At 33.1% G+C, this 17,036-nt stretch overlaps 1 protein-coding gene across 50 annotated transcripts in view; it reads right to left on the reverse strand.

The window, feature by feature from the left end:
* The window catches only part of RIMS2 (regulating synaptic membrane exocytosis 2), a 341,566-nt gene that overhangs the window by 175,281 nt on the left and 149,249 nt on the right, over window positions 1–17,036 (reverse strand). For 19 of the 50 annotated variants that reach the window (XM_059671966.1, XM_059671980.1, XM_059671974.1 and 16 more), the window contains 6 exons: window positions 15,167–15,234; window positions 13,208–13,327; window positions 10,304–10,403; window positions 9,241–9,364; window positions 7,719–7,765; window positions 7,063–7,175 (listed from right to left, as the gene is read on the reverse strand). In XM_059671966.1, coding sequence (XP_059527949.1) covers window positions 7,063–7,175; window positions 7,719–7,765; window positions 9,241–9,364; window positions 10,304–10,403; window positions 13,208–13,327; window positions 15,167–15,234 — 572 coding nt within the window. Of the gene's footprint in view, window positions 1–679; window positions 728–7,062; window positions 7,176–7,718; window positions 7,766–9,240; window positions 9,365–10,303; window positions 10,404–13,207; window positions 13,328–14,836; window positions 15,046–15,166; window positions 15,235–17,036 lie in introns of all 50 variants that reach the window. The other 31 variants (XM_059671962.1, XM_059671970.1, XM_059671942.1 and 28 more) reach the window with 3 other exon arrangements.

Genomic DNA, 17,036 nt, shown 5'->3' on the forward strand with positions numbered 1-17,036 from the left:
CCTTTTTAAAAAAACTATATTGATACTACTTTACCATATAAGGGTTTCCTAATGAAAAGAGGCAAACAACTTGTACCCAATTATTACAGAAAAATTAAATGAAATTACAATTACAAAATGTAAACAAAATAAGCTCAACACTTTTTAACTGGGAATTGTGATTTTGTTCTTTCAAAGTATTACACGTTCCAAATGCTGAACCTTGTATATAATAGGCATAAAATTCATATTTTCAATAAGGTACAAATTGATTTGCCAATCTCCTCCAGGAGTTATTGTTTGGAAAATGCAAACAAATGTAGATGTTAAGTGACATAATGAATGATTTAAAGAGACAGCAACCTTGCGTAACAAAGGCAAATATCAACAGTTAAATTAGCTTTTTCTTTCGATGGTACATATGTAAGAAGAGTGTACATTAAACGTCACTTTGTATCTATGACTTTTGGTGTTCAGTTCATCATATAAAATCACTAACAAAAATTGTCTCTTTAAATTTTTATTGTATTTTAATCCCCATGCAGAATCTTACAAGCCGGCTCATAAAATGATTTGAAAGTCAATAATATGACTTGGAGCAACATACCAAAACATGTTTTCCTACTACGCATTTTCCAAAAACATACAAATAAGGGTTAAAACACAGCTTTAGTTTCTATCAGGCAGACAAGGCCTTTACCTGAACCCTAGGAACAAAAGGCGTTGTTCTTCTACTAAGGCTTTGGCTCTGGTAAGCAAAATTAAAGAAAAAAGCAATAAAACAAAACCAAAAGGACAACACGCTGGAACTAAAAGACCAAAGTAAAAACAAACACGTACAACTACCACCCCTCAAATATAATTTTCCCGTGACAATATATATCTAAATTGATTACATCATGTAATGAATAACTTAATTTTGCCAAAATGCTAAAATATATAAAATCTTAGAATTTTTAAATCAATTTTAAGTGCAATAATAAAAACAACAGAAATTAAGCCCCAATGTAAAATAACATATTCAGTCTCATAAATTCTGAAAGAATAATTACAAACGGAACCCATTAGCCAAGAAATGCCTGGTTTCCCCCTTAAACACACTATATAGAAAAAAATAATCACAATCCAAATGACATGAGATAAGAATGCATTATAGAATTATTAGTGAAAAGACATTTTTACAAGGAACTGTAACTTGTCCAAAATGATATGACTAACAAAAATCTAAAAAACATTAGTCAAGTTGGCTTAGCATTAATTGTTAAAAGAATATAACAGTAAGATAAAAGTATGCTGGAATGCACTGGATTAATTAGGTAATTCGTACTTTAAGGATTTATACCATTTTCAGACATTTATTATGTACCACTGGAGATTATCATACCTATTAATGAAAATACGTATCTTATTTATTTTTATTTATATAGTTCTCTATATTTTTCCAAGCATTTACTGACTATTTATTGCAAGTTTATTGCCTCCAACAACACTAGGTGGCTGTCAGTATTATATCCAATTTGTAGATAAGGAAAGAGAAACAGAACAACACCACGAAAAAGGCTAGATACTCAAACAAAAGGTAAGATACTATAAAGGTAGAAGACAGAGCCTACCTCTGATTAAATCACTCTATTTCATATTCTTTGAGTAAAATCAAATTTCATTTCTCTTCTGACTTATTTTGTTTTCATTTGAAACTGTTTCCAACAAAAACACCACAACAATCAGAATTGTGTGCCTTTATTAAGGCATGCCCACAGTTAAATCAGGAACAAAATCAGATGAGTATCTCTGGGTTTGGGAATGGATTTCAAGGCATTTAATTTTGCTTCTTTTGCCAAAATTCCATTCCATTCCTTACATTTCTCATGGATGTCTCTCTTGTCGAATTCCCCTGCTAGATGGGGGCAGTTAATAGGGACTAGGAGGAGTGCCCAATTTACCTATCATCAGACTTACACTTTGTAAGACATAAATCTAGACCTAGAGGAAAGAAGACCGTAAAAATAGGCTATCATTCAATCATGAGTCATCCTCATTCTCTCTCTCCAAAAACGAAGGAGTCCCAAATCTCAGCTGTCTTCCTTTTTGTGTGGAAACACATCCAAAGGAAGAAAGAAATGTTTAGATACGGAGGGTGTTCCTGAGCCTTGTCTGCACAACCCAGATGGGGAAGGGATGTATGAAATGCATATAGATTAAGTAGGTACACCAAAGTAAAGAACTAATGCCCGACCTGGTTTGGCTCAGTGGACAGAGTGTTGGCCAGAGTCCTGAAGGGTCCCAGGTTCAATTCTGGCCAAGGGCACGTACTTCATTGCATACTTGATCCCTGGCCCCAAGAGGGGCGCTTGCAGGAGGCAACCAATCGATGTGTCTCTCTCACATCAATGTTTCCCTCTCTGTGTCTCTCCTTCTTCCTTCCACTCTCTCTAAACATTAATGTAAAAATATCCTCAGGTGAGGATTTAGATAAAGAAAAAAGAAAAGCACTAACAAGGTACTTTATTTAGATTTTATTTTCCTTGCCCTCGCACCTGTTCTACCTGTTTTACACCAAAAATATCAAGGTAATGGAAGTAAATATTACTTCATAAACTAAAAAATTACTTTAAAAGAAACAGTACTTTAAAGTAAACTAATCTTTAAGACAATCATTGTGAACCTTCTAAAATGATCTCAAAAGGGCAACTCATGGAATTCCGCAATCAACTGTCTAAATTCTATGGCAATTTAAATAATCTTCACCCATAAGTTCACACTTTAACTTGGCTATAAAAACATATTTTGATTTATTAGTTTTTTTTAAGTGAGCTGAAATTCAAATTCGACAAAGCATTTTAAAGTGTGCAATCCAGAGGCATTTAGTGCATTCACGATGCTGTGCAACCACCACCTCCCTCTACTTTCAAAGCTCGCCACATAAGCTATCGTTTATCTGTTAAGTAACCACTCCCTGTGCCCCCATCATCCTAATTCCTGGCAACCACTAAGCCGTTTCGTTCTCTATGGATTCTGGGTATTTCACATTGAAGTATTATGTATTTCATTGCAACTTGTAATTAACATTACTTCATTTATTTCAAACATGAAATACCTGATATCTGTAACAATTCAGCCTCATCCAAATAAAGAATATGATTTTGTGCACCACTATTTATTTTGCACTTTTAATGTCACTTTCTACTATATACTGTACTGCTATATTTAGGACACTCCTTTTAAGCAATGCTTCTGGAATAACAAGACTGTGACAATAGGGATAAAAGATAAATGCTCAAAGAAAAAAACTTTAGTTTGCAGAAAGTTTTAAAAAGTCTAGAGTTTCTAAGGAGATATAAAAGATGTATCTCTATTGTTCAGTTACTTATTCTCTTTAAAAAGGGGCATATGTAATGGATAGGTACAGCATTTACAAACTCATCACTAAAAATGGAGTCAGAAAAATATTAAAACAAAGTAACTTAGGGAAACATTGCAACCATAAATCAACCACAGGCCCTAAAGTAAAATAAGATTGTCAAAAAAAGTCAGTGTATTCCTATAGTAAACAAGAATTCTGAGCCATTTCTCACTTTTACAAGCCAGGAGAGCTATATTTTGTATCTTAATTATCAAAAAAGTAGCCCAAAACTGCAAATTAATTTAAAAATATTGAGACATTATAAAAGTAATTCTCTGAAGCAGGAAACTGCTCAATATGGAAGAACACTTTTTTTTTTTAATCCACATGGGAGTGCTGACAGTGAAAAGGCTACCATATAGTCCAGATGTCATGACCATGAACTCACACTGATTTTCTCACCACTTACATTAATGGCACTTTCCTAGCCATGCCTTAGGATAACCACAGGCAGCAGCACAATTCGAGCATGGAGAGGAAATACACTGCATAATATTTTAAGAATCATCAACAACCTTGAGCATGAAAGTTTAAACAACCATTTGCATTGTATGTATATTTTATACTTGAGGATATATCAGTCCTTGAACTGACATGAGTATATTAGGAAGGACGGCTCACATACTAGGCAAATTATCTTTTTTCTCAGGCATTAGCAACGTTATGATTTTGTAAATGAGTTATGGGCCTGGTAAACTCTCACCAAAAGCAATAATGCCCAAAGATAAGATGCAAGGATACAGAAATTGTGATGCTGCCTTGTGACTTTCTAGGGGTGTTACCAAAGGGTGGTACACGTGGACACACATTTTCCAACCTCTACATCATTACAGCATACCAAAATTGCCTCCAGTTGGCAGAAATAGGGTTAAATATAAAGGGAAAGACTATATCCAAAGGGTATAATGCTCATATTTTCCCGCCTGCAAAGAATAAGTATAAAATTAAGTTTCATGAGGGTAAAATTCATGTTTATCTTGTTCACTGTTGTATTCTCAGCTACTAGTATTATGGCTGAACTGGAATCAGACCTTAACATATATTTCTTAAATAGATAATTGGAGATAATTTGCCAAAATATTTTTTGGGGAAATTTGGGCAGTAGATCTCAAGAACCTTAAAATTTTCTTTTCCTTTCATATTTCAATTTTTTTTAAATATATTTTATTGATTTTCCACAGAGAGGAAGGGAGAGGAATAGAGAGTTAGAAACATCGATGAGAGAGAAACATCGACCAGCTGCCTCCTGCACACCTCCTACTGGGGATGTGCCCACAACTGAGATACGTGCCCTTGACCGGAATCGAACCTGGGACCTTTCAGTCCGCAGGCAGATGCTCTATCCACTGAGCCAAACCGGCTTGGCCATATTTCAATTTTAATTCTGAAAAGTTATCCCAACAAAATATTTTGTCCTAACAAAATATGCAAGACTTATATTAAAGGATTTCCATGGCATCGTTATTTATAATAAGATAAATGAGAAACAAAATATCCCATTATAACAAATTAAGTTAAAAAAGGAATAATAAATAGGTATTAAAATAATTTTAAGCAATTTTTTTAAGTTTAAGGAAAAACTGCACAATATTAGTAAATGAAAAAGAAGGTTTCCAAATAGTATACATGAATTTGTTAGTTTTGTTTAAAAAATTATAATTATATGAATAGTTATCTTTTAGTGGCAGGTCTATAAGTGATTTTTATTGTTATTTATTTATTTATCTATCTATACTTTCTAGATTTACCACAACAAATATTATTATATTTGTAAAGATTATCTTATTGGAACATACTTCTTCTAACTCATAAGAAAGTGATAAAATGGTATGTATTTAAAATTACAATTACATGGATTTTAAACCAGCATCATTTATGAATTTAAGTACTATAACTTTATAACATTATAAATATTTATAAGTAAAACTTTTATGTTTATATTTCCCCTAAATATTCAACAGTTTACCTTTTTACTGTATTCATTTTGAACTGTGAGGAAAAATCAAAGAATCTGAAAATTGTCTAAATCTTTCCTAGTCGAATTTGCAAGAGGGCCTTGGGAATTTAAATGAGGTAACAAAGTGGTACTTATCATGGGAGTATATCTTCCACTCCTTCCTCCTCCACCAACTGAAGCCAACTGCACGCACACACACACACACACATACACACACATACATACATACACACACATACACACATACACACGCACACACACACACACACACACACACACTTATTTATATACTGGCATCATCCAGCTACCCAAAACATTACTTAAAGATGAACTATTTAAATATAGCCATAAAAAAGAAAAACAGCTAACATTTATTACCACTTCCTAAAATGGTGGGGAAAAAAGACATTATATATATTTGTAACCATAAATAACAACATTTGTACTGACAATATATGTAAGAGAATAAGGAGAAAGATTCTACTTATTGTGGAAAAATAAAAAAGACCATTGTCCTCAAATGAAAAGTTCACTCTGTTTATGAAAGAGAAAGGAAAAGAATAAAGAGAAGAAATTTACTTTCGTAAGACATTTACAATCTCCTAATATTAGCTCAATTTTTTCCTTGCATAACTATTTTCAATTGTCACCTTTTTGATCAAAATACCTCCAGAACAGACATGTCTAATGCCTTGTTCAATAAACTTTAATATACTAAGTGTGCTTATACTTTCTATATCTCCTTAAAATTAATGAAAATTTAGTAAAAATCAAACATCTCCCTTTCTCCTAAAAATATAAAAGAAGTTTTGTAGCTTATTTAGTAAAGATTTTTCCTTTTGCTCTTAAAATACTAGTCCAATAGTTTAGTTTTTATTGATAATTTTTATACAAAACTCAGTGTCTGAATTTTGAGTTTCTAAATAGTTCTTAATATCCATAAAGTTTCAAGTTTAATAACTTAGTGACATTACTGTCAATACTAACCTTATTTTTCTAAAATATGGATGGATAAATTTTAATATTTTAACATTTTAAAATGGTTTCAAAAGGGAAATAAAACTAAAGAAGTTAACAAAAAAGTGAGGGCTTACATTGGCAAAGCTCTTCTAATATAGACATAAAACACATAATTGAACTTGTAACTTTCATTATAAAATGTTCGAATTAGGGATCATTTAATATAAAATCATCTGGTGTACTCAGTAGTCAATTATTTATTTACTCATGTACTTAATTCTATCTGTTGACAAAAGCATCTCAAGTATCATTATATTTCAGAGCAATATTCTTACCCAACTCAAAATTTCCTTAAGGTTGAAAAGCAGGAAAAGTACATAAATATTTACTTTTATCTTACATATACCATCTTTGCATAGTGCAGAATTTTTAATTCCCTTAAAAGTTCATGACACTTTATAGTCATTTTAGGATATTGAGCAAAAACCATAACCTTGAATTTTGGAATATTACTAAAGTAAAAAACATTGTAGATATCTTCACAAATTCTTAAGCTCATTACATTACAGGAAACCTAACTCTAATAAAGAAAGCACTATGGTAAATAATTAAAATTTAATTTCAATTAATTACTAAGAATGAGAAAGCTGATGGTTAAAGGCACAATTATATTCTAAGAACTTGGTTTACCAAAAACTAGCAACATATAATAAAAACACTACTTGATATTCCAAAAAGAGAAATTAATTTAGTGATGACGTACTGAAAGTTGTCCAGATAAAAACTGTGGAACATCTCGCAACATGCCGGGACTCATGGGAGAGGTAACGGAAATAGAAGGACGATCCATTTTTTGCGATTCAAACGAGCTAGAACCTGAAATGGCAATCACACATAAAGAATAACAACAATGGCTCTTCACTGGTATTTAATCATCTTCACCATCTAGCTCTTCAATTTTATTTTTAATGTCCACAGAATGTCATTCCACTTTCCTAGCCACAATGTTCCAAAGTGTTTAGGCAGCGGTTCTCAACCTGTGGGTCGAGACCCCTTTGGCGGTGGAACGACCCTTTCACAGGGGTCACCTAAGACCATCCTGAATATCAGATATTTACATTACGATTCATCACAGTAGCAACATTACAGTTATGAAGTAGCAACGAAAACAATTTTACGGTTGGGTCACAACATGAGGAACTGTATTTAATGGGCCAGAAGGTTGAGAACCACTGGTTTAGAGGCTTTTACTGGAGCATAAGTGAATTTAGTACTCAGAAGTGATATGCATGAATTATTCGAAGGGAGGGGAAGGGACAAATTGGAGAATGAGTTAAAATGGGGCGAATGGGATACTTCATTTTCTCCTGATGAATGACATTATTAACAACACTCTCTTCTAGAACACATGAAACTTACTGGACTCCAGTTGTGCATGTGTGCTATCAGGTATTCTAGGTATATCTCTGAAATGATAGAAAAGGAAAACAAGAAATTGTTGCAACTATTAATGCAACTACTGTTTTCATCATTATCAACCTATATTCTTGGTTAAGACCAATTAATTAAAAAATATTAAAATTCATACCCATTTATAGCAGATGTATAGAAACATATGCTTTCTTTTCTATATGCCTCACTAAACAATTGCCCATTCTAAAAAAAGTCTGCATTCAACAAGTATTATAGATACATTGTAAGTCTATTCTATTCTTTATTTTTACTTGCCGCTGTTCTAAATCAATAACATTAAAATGCAAGTAAAATATCACCAAAACAAAAGTTAAATTATTCAGATTCTGATTGAAACTTTTTAAATGTAATAACTCCACTGAGAAAAATGTAAACATGTTCCTTACTGGGACTTACAAAATTACTACATAACTGCATTTACACACAAAAAATGTACATTTTCTTTGAGATTTGCCAAAAGGGGTAGATATTAATGGTGAAGATCATTCAGAAAATTACAGAAAAGAATATTTAAGACATTAAACAAAAATGTTTAGAGTATCTTTTAATAAGAAGGAATACATTCGATTGATATACTAGGTTGATACAGTACAGTTTTAACACAATAAAAAACTTTGAAAAGACAAAATGAAAAGCGATACAATTTCATGTGCCAGATTCATTACTTTTGAAAGGAACATTTCAAAAACTAAGTTACCAACGTAAGTCATTTTCTATGGGATAGAAAGATGATAAAATAATACAGTCCAATCTTTTCCTAAATGAATGAAAACTAGGCATTATATTCTATAGCAAGAAATAATTTCTATAGCCTCTACCCTAGAAAGCTTTTACCATGAACATGAATTTAATAATTCCTTGTCAGTTTATAATATTTAATTGCCTTTTCTAATTATAGGTATATCTTTTACACTGGCTTACAATATAAGCTTCTATAAAGGAAAGACCACTGCGATGATGAGCAATTCTCATAACACAGACGCAAAGGACTATATTTATTGCCAACGTCTGAAAGTTGCTGATTTAATCTATAGGTAACAGATTATAAAAACAAATGAGTATTTGGCATTTGCTTATATTTTTATCTTTCTTTGTTGAAATCTCCATTTTGGAAAAAAAATAATAAAAATCATGGAATATAGTTTATCCTCATTTTTGCAATATAAAGGACCACAGTTCATGAAACTTCCTTTAAAAGTAATTGTTACCACAGTCCCCTTCTATTAATGCCATCAACCATCTCCTAAGTTACTAAAACAATAAAAACAATACAAAGATAAACATTCCCTCTTTTGTAATTAACTTTACAGACAGCGATGTCACGATTTTCGGTAAGGTGTTTTTAGTAAAAGAAATGTCCTCCAGGTAGCGTATTTTGATAAAACAATCGGACATTTTTGGATTGCACTTCATAAACTGCTTAATGTAGTCAACTCTGTACACATGGAAAGTGCTCAGACCCACTCACCCAATCGGCCTGGAAACGACAAGCTCCACTTGTGGTTCGGGTTTGGATTCCAGGATGATGTTATAGACTTCTTCAAATGTGGCTCCCTGCAACAGCCTTCCGTTCCATTCTAACACTTCGTCACCTATTGCGTGTGTCAGTAATGATCACCTTAGAAAGAAAATCTAATCCCATACGCACTCAAAACAATCTTACGCTGCAATAACCCCCACAGAGTAAAACGACCCTTATGAAATAAGAAACATACTGAGAACAGCTCCAGTGGCATAAAATTTGATGACAAGGATGATTGGTATATTTCACCCAAAAGGCCAAGGGTCAGGAAAAAAAAATTACATAACAATGACCTCTGTGATCTCCAGGATTTTCTCAGTGATGTCTTGCCCATGAATGGCTGTTAGTTCTTCTTGTGAAGGGGAGCAAAGGCGGGAGTGAACTATGTCACCATCGTGGTGACATAGAAATGTTAATTCCAACAGAAATTCTAATCCTAGAAACTATCAAGATCAGTCTCCACTATACAGGTTTCATGAGTCTGCATTCTAAGTTGGCTGAGCACTTTGTCTAAATTCTCTTGTAGAAAGCTTAACATTTAGTATCTTACTGAATCCTCTCCAAGGCACTCAAGGATCTCTCCTATCCGTTAGAGATAAGGAGTAACACACTTTAGGAAATACACATTTATCTATGAAGTTTTTTCCCGAAACTATGTTGGAATTTAAAAAAAAAAGTTAAAGCTTATGGGAAACAAAATAGATGAATACTAGGTACAGAGTAGGAATATCGGAGCTCCAGTGGCGCAATCGGTTAGCGCGCGGTACTTATACGGAGTAGGAACATCCATAAGCAAAATAAATAAATAAATACATAATCAAAAAATAAATCAATAAATCCTTTTATCTAATGTGGTTCAAGAAATAATATTACTTCCCATTAATGAATAAATTTATTTAAGTTAAATGAGCACTTTATTACTAGTCAGATCACTTCTATTTGAGGGTAACTTTTCATAACTGCTCAATTGTAACGGTTAACATGTGAACAATCAAAGATAGAAACCTACCTGGTCTAAGATGTCCTACAGTATCAGCTAAACTTCCTTTTTTCACTTTGGTAATAAATGCACAGAGCCGACCTGATTCAGTCATCTTTCCTCCTACAACCTGTTTAATAAAGAAAAGGAGTAGGAGATACTTTGTTCCAATGAACATGATTGAATATTCAAGTAAAAAATAATTAGACAATTTGAAACTTTAAAGAAATATATGTTTTTATTGATTTTAGAGGGAGAGAAAGGAAAGGAGAGGAAGAGAGAGAAACATCAGTGTGAGAGAGAAACATGGATTGGTTGTCTCCTGCATGCATCCCAACCTGGGATCAAACCCTCAACCTGGGCATGTGACCTTACCTGGAATCAAACCGGCAGCCCTTTGATGCACACTCACCCAACTGAGCCACACAGGCCAGGGAGACAATTTGCAGCTTTTAAAACTATAATTTACTATACTTAAAGTATTTTTTAAGTAACATAGCGTTGTTACTAAGAACTGAGCACATATCCCAAGAGTAAGCTTTTTACATATTCCAAATGTCTTAGAACTTAATCCATTATTTGTTGAAAATGTTGCATACCTTAAAAACAACAATTTGTAATTTCTTTCTTTACTACAGAATTCTTAACTTTTGTCACTTCTAAAAATATGTCATTTCAGTGCTATGTAATTAATATATCTTGTTTCAGATTTCAAATATCACAATAATATAAATACTTGTTAGTTTTACTATAATTATGATAGCCTGCCTAAATTTCATTAGTAACCTTTTAGGCACATTAATAATGTGCATGATGATGATATATTTTCCCTGAGAAAATTATTACACTTACTTAATCTCATCAGAATTAATGTGACCTGTTGACCATTGGCATCCCATTTTTTTCCTATTTTTATATTTCTATTAATAGGGAAAGGCAAAAGTAGGTTCATAGTTGTTCCCATGGAAAAATACTACGATAAACAATAATACAAGAATAAACTGTGCTTCTTGTACTCACAACTATAAACTTACTTTTGCCCACTCCTGTATATATTTCAGAAAATATATATATTACCAATAATGCTGTGGAGTCATAGATGTACCATCAAGAGTAGCCTCTTACAAAAGTAATGCTTTCTCATTTCTTGCAATTCAATCAATATATCAACTTTATAGCAAGCCAAGCAAACAATAGTAACTAATTTCATTGACTAAAATAGTATTTATTCTTTTCTAAAGTGAGTGAAAGATATCTGAATTAAAATACCACTGATTTGTCTTATTCCATGTATTTATTCCCAAACTGCAATGAATTAAACTCAATTGCAGTACAGTTAATACTAATTATTCCTATACTTGATTCTGAAAATTAAATGTATAGATATTTTAGATTTACATCCCTATGTTAATTTTTTAAAAAATTTTATTTTTGAATTGACAAATTTTGATAGTAATCATATTATTGACTATATTATTGATATCTAATAGCGTGTCAGACACTATACTAAATGTTTATATATTGCTATATTTAAACTTACTGTAACAATTCAGTAAGCATTATTATCTCCACTTACAGATGAGGAGTCTGAGGCTAAGACCAACATCAGATACCCAGTCATTGCTGTAACTAGAAATCAAGCCAAGACTTCCTAACCGTCACACTACACTGTTCTGACATGATACTGGGCAGATCTGGATCTAAATCCCACCTTCAACTCCATCTTGTGACCATGGGCAAGTTATGACAATTCTCTAAGCTGTTTTAATCCGTTGTGCCTGTTAAACAAAATGATAGATGTAAAGTGCTCAGATGAGTTGGCAGCCACCCAATCAATGTTAGTTGCCCAATTCCACTTACACCCAAAGTTTTCTAATATTTCTCACTATGTTCTATAGGAAAACTTCTGTAGCAATGGCTTAACTCTAAAACATTTACTCTTTTTTTACTTCAGTTTTTAATTCACCATACAGATGCACACAAAAACAAACAAAAACAAACAGAACTAGATCAACCAAAGGGCTTTAATGCATGCATAATAAACCTAACCGATGGACACAGACACCGGGGGGTGAGGGCATGAGTGGGGGTGACGTGGAGGGGGGGGGGATAAGGACACATATGTAATACTTTAATCTATAAAGAAAAAAACAGAACCATATTTGGTATAATATAAATTAGTATTTATATGAAATCTCCTAACATAAGTATTTTTGAGCTTCCAGACTTCAAATAGTATTCTCTCTCACAAACACATACACTCAATAGACACATATTTTGCCACGCTAGTACAAAAATTGTGTTCCCAAGTAATACATGTATTACATTTCTCAAGTTAGCATATTTAGTCATTGAATAAAACTATCACTTAAATAGAATATAGCTCGGCAGGTGTAGCTCAGAGGTTGAGCTTCGACCTATGAACCAGGAGGTCATGGTTCGATTCCCAGTCAGGGCACATGCCTGGATTGCGGGCTTAATCCCCAGTAGGGGGCATGCAGGAGGCAGCCAATCAATGATTCTCATCATCAATGTTTCTCTCCCTCTCTCCCTCTCCCGTCCTCTCTGAAATCAAGAAAAAATATATTTATAAATAAATAAATAGAATAGAATAGAATATAAACACAGATATAGACATAAAGGACAAACTGTACAGGTAAAATAAGTTTTTGCACTGTATTTAGGATTCAAGTATATAACTCATTATAATTTCTAAAATTATACATATGAATATTATTGTAGTATAATGGAAATTTCTTAAATAAAACTTGAAAAATATGAAATGGATATTGAGGGAAAATATTTGTGAATTCTTGAAAATAGAAAGAAAATCCACTAACTTGGTATAGGTAGAAAGAGTTAGTATATCTTTTGCTTCTCTGATAAATCTGTAAAGTAATATAGAGTCAAAATATTACATATTTCATCACATACCTTCAAGCCAAGCATTGCTCCTGAATCTCGAGGCACACTTCCATCTTTCAGACGCTTATTTAATAAAATACGACCAATTAAGCGATCTCCATCTTTCGATGGCTGCCATGTCACAGGGTGCTGACATTGCATCAAAAAACAAAGAAAATTAATGTTCTTTTATGACAAGTGACCCTTTACTGTACAATCTCTTTAAATTCCAGGTTGCCATAGTACTATGATTACACAAACCAGTTTGCATTCAAAACACTGATCAAAAAATGTTTTTTTATGCCAATAACCTGAATTTTATTATCTTGTTTTTTTCCAAGTCAAATTACTTCAAATTCTTACAGTCTTTTGACACAATCCTCAAGATACATAGTTTTACAAAATCGAAGAAATCTTGAAAATATGTTCAAACCCTAATTTAATAACATACATGTTGAAGATTAATAAAATCATAGGTAGGAAAAATAGACTGAAATTCTATAAAAGTAAACTCACTTAAAAATGAAAATTTAATCTTCCAACACTTTTGGAAAACTTTGAGAGACCTTATTACAATAAAAGTTAAAAGGTCAAATTACATAAAACACAAAAGTCAAACCTCTGATGAGGGGCTTTTCTTGAAACAGGTTTCTAGATTAAATTTACAAGAAACACACATGCCCCAGTAACTTTCCAACTGATTCCGGGAGAACTAGGCCTATTTCAAAGGGGGGCATAGATTACATTTCTCACTTTTTAGAGGTTCATTGATTCCTTCAGGTCTTTGATCTAGTTAGTAAGTTGATTTTTATTGGCTAATTCCATGGTACCCATTGTTAAATATAACCTTTAAAATATTAGTTTATCTCTTTCTCTGGGCAGAACCAATCCCTTTAGAAATCATGACACCATTCCATTCCATTATGAATTATATGTCAAATAACAAAGTCAATGATTTGTGTAATCACGTTTCACAGTTATCTTAAAGTAACATGCACATCTTCATGCAAAATTTAGCAGGCAAAAGACAAGTTCCAGTCAGTCACATCTATATGGTAACAAGATTTTAAAAGTCTCACTACACTAAAAGCAAAAATAACAAATACCAAAGCAGATGGCAATGGTTCTGATACTAATTAATGCTACATTGAAATGCTATGACAATAAAACAAAAGAGCAAAATGACAGTGAAAGGGAAAAAAGAAAAACAACTTTTTCTGTGCAAATAGACCCAATTATCTCCCTTTTGCCTGGGATTCAAACTATTAACAATTTTTCATCCCAAGGAAAATGTATGCAAGCAATCAAATAAGCCAATCCGAGAAATTCTTTGTATTTGTAGTTTATAATAACATTACAAAAGTCTCTCATGCGACCATAGACAAAACATTCCTTTGTTCCTAATTTTTATTTCATTTACTTATTTTTTTATTTTTTTTTTATTTTTGGTATGCCGTCAAACAACAAAAACAGCAAAGCAAGCAAGAAATTATTTTGATTTGTTTGTTTTGGTTTTGTTTTTCTTTTCTGCACCTTAAGAAATGCTACATTGACCCTTGAAATGCCCTGTTCTTTTATTATGTTCTGTTTGAATGAGTGACAGAGAGCAAACGAAGACCGAATGAGCAGGTTCAAAGGCAGGCTCCACAATCTCAGTACCTTCTCGCTATGGCTATGCTCCTCGTTAAGGGTTGTGCTACTACAGGTATCTACCCCAGAGTCCTTAATCTGAGGCTCGGACCATTCCAAATCCTCTTCCAAAGAGTGGCCACCATAGCACATCATTTTCTTTTGTCTCTCAGACCTGGTGTTAGAGTCCGACAAAACTGCCTGCTCACTAGTTTTTCTTTTTCCCTTTTGACTGTCCCCTACAGGTGTGGGATCAAAAAAAAAAAAAGATACAAAAAAGAAAACATGCAAAAGTGTAAATTAAAAAAGGAAAAGTGAAATGATAACAGAGATCCAATAGTAAGGCCCCACTTGTCTCACCAAAGACATTGGGGATGCCTCACTGCTATGCCAAGACGTATGGTCCAACCAGTTGTAATCCATGTCTCCTGTGAGAGTCGGACAGACAAGAGAGTGCAGTAAAGGAGACGGCGAGAGAAAGGACAGACAAAGGCATCATCAACATTTTAAACAGTGTGATACTGTCCGCTTTCAAGGACTCTGTCTCTAATACTTGCTACACATATCAAGAGAAAGCTAGGATTCCAAATGATTAAAACTTACAGGATGTAGAATATCAAGTTTATGATCCCTAGACAGATCCTAGAGAACACCAATCCTAAAAGAAGAGAAAAGGCTAATAATAAACAGAAATGAAAAAAAACAAAACACATATTCTGAAAAAGAAAAAGACTATCGGTTTTATCTGTTACTCATGCTATCTTTTTCATGCTGGTTTACAGACATGAATTATTCTCCAAAGAGTAAAGAACATTTTAGAAGTAGTGGTTTGCCAATAACCACTATAACCAAAAGCCAAGCAATTAAATGTTGTTCCTGGAGTGTAATACAATATTAGTTTTAATGCTGAAACCTCCTAAAAATATTTAGTGGATAAAAAAAAAAGAATTGCTTACACAAAAGAATAGTTGTGTATGAAAGTGACAAAAGAGATGCACTCAATTTCTATTAGTAAAAATAAAAGAAACTTTACTTTTATTATGAATTACTTATTGTGAAATAATTTTTCAACTTTTTCAGAAATTACATTCTCATGAAATGAAAAATTGAAATAATTTTGTCAGATAATTTGTGTAATTGACAACTAAGAATGAGTATCTACTTCCCATGCTTATATGCTCCTTCTTTGCCTTACATGTGAAAAAGGATTTATGTTTAGACTATATGTGCACATATATCTTTTTAAACTCTATTCACTTATTTCACTTATATAAAAATATTTACTAATCCCCTTCCATTTGCTATGCATTGCGCTAAGCTCTAGTGTATGGGGTTAAAAGATGAGATATACAACAGAGTGGAGATAAACACAAAAAAATAAGCCCTCAGTGTCACATAGGAAATTACAAGACACCGAGAGAGTATAATAATATCTAATTTAAATTTAGGGGTCAGTGAACACCTCTAAAGAAGTGATGTTTAAAGATGAGAACTGAAATATGTGGCCTACAGGACACGTAAGGAGATAGGCAGATGGAAAGCAGAGGAAAGAACATTCCAGGAATAGCATGGTCCTGTGAAGAAACTGCTAGGACACCTGTATGTCTGACCCAAAGGAATGGGGGCAAATATAATGCTACAGGAGACTGGTGAGGCAGCACAAACCAGCTTAGTGGGGCCTTTTTATGCCGCATGAAAGACTGTGAATTTCATTTCTTGAAGGACTTTAAGTTAAATGGTGATATAAACTGATTTCCATTTTTAAAAGATAAATCTAATAGAGATTGAATTGGATGACACCAAGAGTTAAAAGGCATTTGCAATAATCCATGGGACAGGTGATTAGGGCTTTAACAAAGGTGCTGGCAACAGATGTGGTAAGAAAAGAGGAAACTGAGAGGCGCTTTGGAGATAGAATTAAGGTTTAAGAATATTATTTGGAAAATATTTGTAAGAATGAAGACTCATGCCTGGTCGGCATGGTTTAGTGGTTGAGTGCCGACCTATGAACCTGGAGGTCATGGTTTGATTCCCGGTCAGGGCCCATGCCCGGGTTGCAGGCTCGATCCCCAGTGTGGGACATGCAGGAGGCAACCAATCGATGATGCTCTCTCATCATTGAAGTTTCAATCTCTCCCTCTCCCTTCCTCTCTGAAATCAACAAAAAATAAAATTAAAAAAGACTTGAATTTGGGTCTTAAAAGGCATAGAGCTTAAAAAAAAAAAAAAA

Source organism: Myotis daubentonii, chromosome 17 (assembly GCF_963259705.1).
Source record: "Myotis daubentonii chromosome 17, mMyoDau2.1, whole genome shotgun sequence".
Classification (NCBI taxonomy): Eukaryota; Metazoa; Chordata; class Mammalia; order Chiroptera; family Vespertilionidae; genus Myotis; species Myotis daubentonii.